The sequence below is a fragment of the Cryptomeria japonica genome, chromosome 11, assembly GCF_030272615.1.
Source record: "Cryptomeria japonica chromosome 11, Sugi_1.0, whole genome shotgun sequence".
In the NCBI taxonomy this organism is placed as follows: domain Eukaryota; kingdom Viridiplantae; phylum Streptophyta; class Pinopsida; order Cupressales; family Cupressaceae; genus Cryptomeria; species Cryptomeria japonica.
The window spans coordinates 415218334-415220605 of record NC_081415.1 but is presented as its reverse complement, the minus strand read 5'-3'; the positions used below and the strand labels follow the sequence as shown (position 1 = coordinate 415220605).

General features: G+C 34.1%; 1 protein-coding gene across 1 annotated transcript; it reads left to right on the top strand.

Annotated features, from left to right (window-relative positions):
- Positions 1-700: 700 nt before the first annotated feature.
- On the top strand, positions 701-1930 carry LOC131073574 (uncharacterized). The gene has a single exon (XM_058010040.2). The coding sequence runs from the start codon at positions 701-703 to the stop codon at positions 1928-1930; it is 1230 nt and encodes a 409-aa protein (XP_057866023.2).
- Positions 1931-2272: the final 342 nt, after the last annotated feature.

The following is a 2272-nucleotide window of genomic DNA, read 5'->3' as shown; positions in this document are numbered from 1 at the left end:
GTAGTTGGGTTGTGCATCAGTATATTTTTAAGTATCTGAGTGGTAAAAGATTAAGAGTGTGGGTATTTGCAGACTCAAAAGTATGTTGTAGACTTGATGTGATTGTATAGTTGTACGTGTGAATGATAAAGATGGGAGATTGAATATCTTGTGAAATGTTGCAAACTTCTTGAGCTGTGTTAGTTTCAGTTTATGTGTTCAAAGAACTTTGTTGCTAATGAAAATATGCTCATTCTTGATATCAAATGGTAGGGTTGTGTAATGTGTCATAGGTGTTTTATTTAGGGTTGTAGAAAATAGAGGTCTCATTTTTTGTGATTATGCTTTTAAATCTGTAATTTGTGTTTATGGAGTTGGTGCTCAAATAGAGGTTCGAGCCTCTGGTACTTTGAGTTGATGCTCTTTTAAGAGTTGGTGCTCTTGTGTGTAAGTGGATTGGAGCCCGTTGGGTTGGTGCCCATTTCTGATAATGATAACTATTGTATGTCGTGGGTTTTTACCCGAAAGGGTTTTCCACGAGATAAATTATGTGTTGTCTTTGTGATTATATGTTCAGTTGGGTCAATTTGACCAAAAAGTTCTTGAAATACTGATTCACCCCCCCCCCCCTCTGTTTTTTTGGTTTAGTTTTCAATTGGTATCAGAGCAGGATCCCTTATATTAAAGCTTAAAAGCGTGAAGGTTTGATCCTATTTAGAAGATGAGTGCTCTTGAAGGGCTTGCAACAAATAGAGATCCTTTGTTTGAAGGCTCAAACTTTTCTTTTTGGAGTGTTCAAATGAAGAACTATTTTATGTCACTTGGCTTTGATGTTTGGATGAGTGTAGTAAATGGTTACACTGTTCCATCTCAACCTCCTACAGATGCAGATGGGAAGGAGTTTGCGAGTATTGCTAAAGCCATAAATGCAATATCATGTGGCTTATCTGAACCTAAATTTGTTAAGGTTATGCATTGTGAAACAACACATACTATGTGGCAAAAACTTCAAAATTCTTATGAAGGAGATGGAAAATCTAAGAATGCTAAACTTCAAACCCACAAAATACAATTTCAAAGTCTTGGAATGTGGGAAGAAGAAAATGTAGCTGGTTATTTTTTAAGAGTTGATGAAGTGGTAAACTCTCTAAAGGGTTTAGGAGAAAATATTGAAGATAAGATTGTTGTACTAAAGATTTTGCGTTCGTTGCCTCTTAGATTTGATGCTAAAGTTTCAACTATTGAAAAAATGGCTAAACTTGATAAGTTGACAATTGACAAGCTACATGGTATTTTGATTGCTTATGAAACGAGAACAAATGTTGAAACCTATTTAAAAAGAGAAACCATCTTCAAAGCTTCAAAGACGGTTAAAGAAAAAGAACATGTATCTTATGAAAGCTCTGAAGAAGAATCGGATTGTGAAGCAGCCCATTTTGTGCATAAACTAAAAAGAGGTTCTGGGAAGTATAAAGGCAAGCTTCCCTTAAAATGTTTTAACTATGGAAAGATAGGACACTTTGCATCAAAATGTCCATATGAAAAGGAAGAGGACAAAAGCAATGAGAAGGAGTCTAAGTATAAAAATAAGAAGTATGTGAGGAAAGGAAAGAAATCTCTAAATTTCAAAAGAAGCTTCTATTCTAAAGAGGAAAGTAGTTCACCAAATGCAAGTGAAGAAGAGTCCTTGAATGATGAAATTAATTTCATGGCTTTTGAAGACAACCTTCTTGAAAATCAAGAAGAAGAAGATTTCTTTGACAAAGAAGAGGTTGAAGTTGATCTAGAACAAGAACTTATAAGTTCTCTAAATGAGATTAAGAAGTTGAGAAAGAAAAATCAAAATTTAAAGTTACTATTACAAGAAGAAGGTAACAAAACCACTGAAAAATCTCTTGCATTAGAGGTTGCTAAAAAGATGATTGCTGATTTGAATGTTCAGATTGCATAAACAAAGAAAATTGAAGAAGATCTTAGAAGACAACTTAAAGAACCAAATTGTGAGAAGCTCGAAGATGAAGTTGTTTCTTTGAGAAATATGGATAAATCTACAAAGTCATTGAATTGTGAAAATACTTATCAAGAATGTAATATATCTTTGGATGGCTCGTTAAATTCTCAAAAGCAATCTCTTGATAAAAGTGGAGTTGGCCATGAAGAAGGTCAGTGCTCAAAATCTACAAAAGTTGAATAGTAGAAGCTTGATGCTGATCACATAAGGGATTCAAACTCTAATAACCTAAATATTGTTTTTAAAAGGTTCCCTAATGCTGGACACACTCATATGGGTACG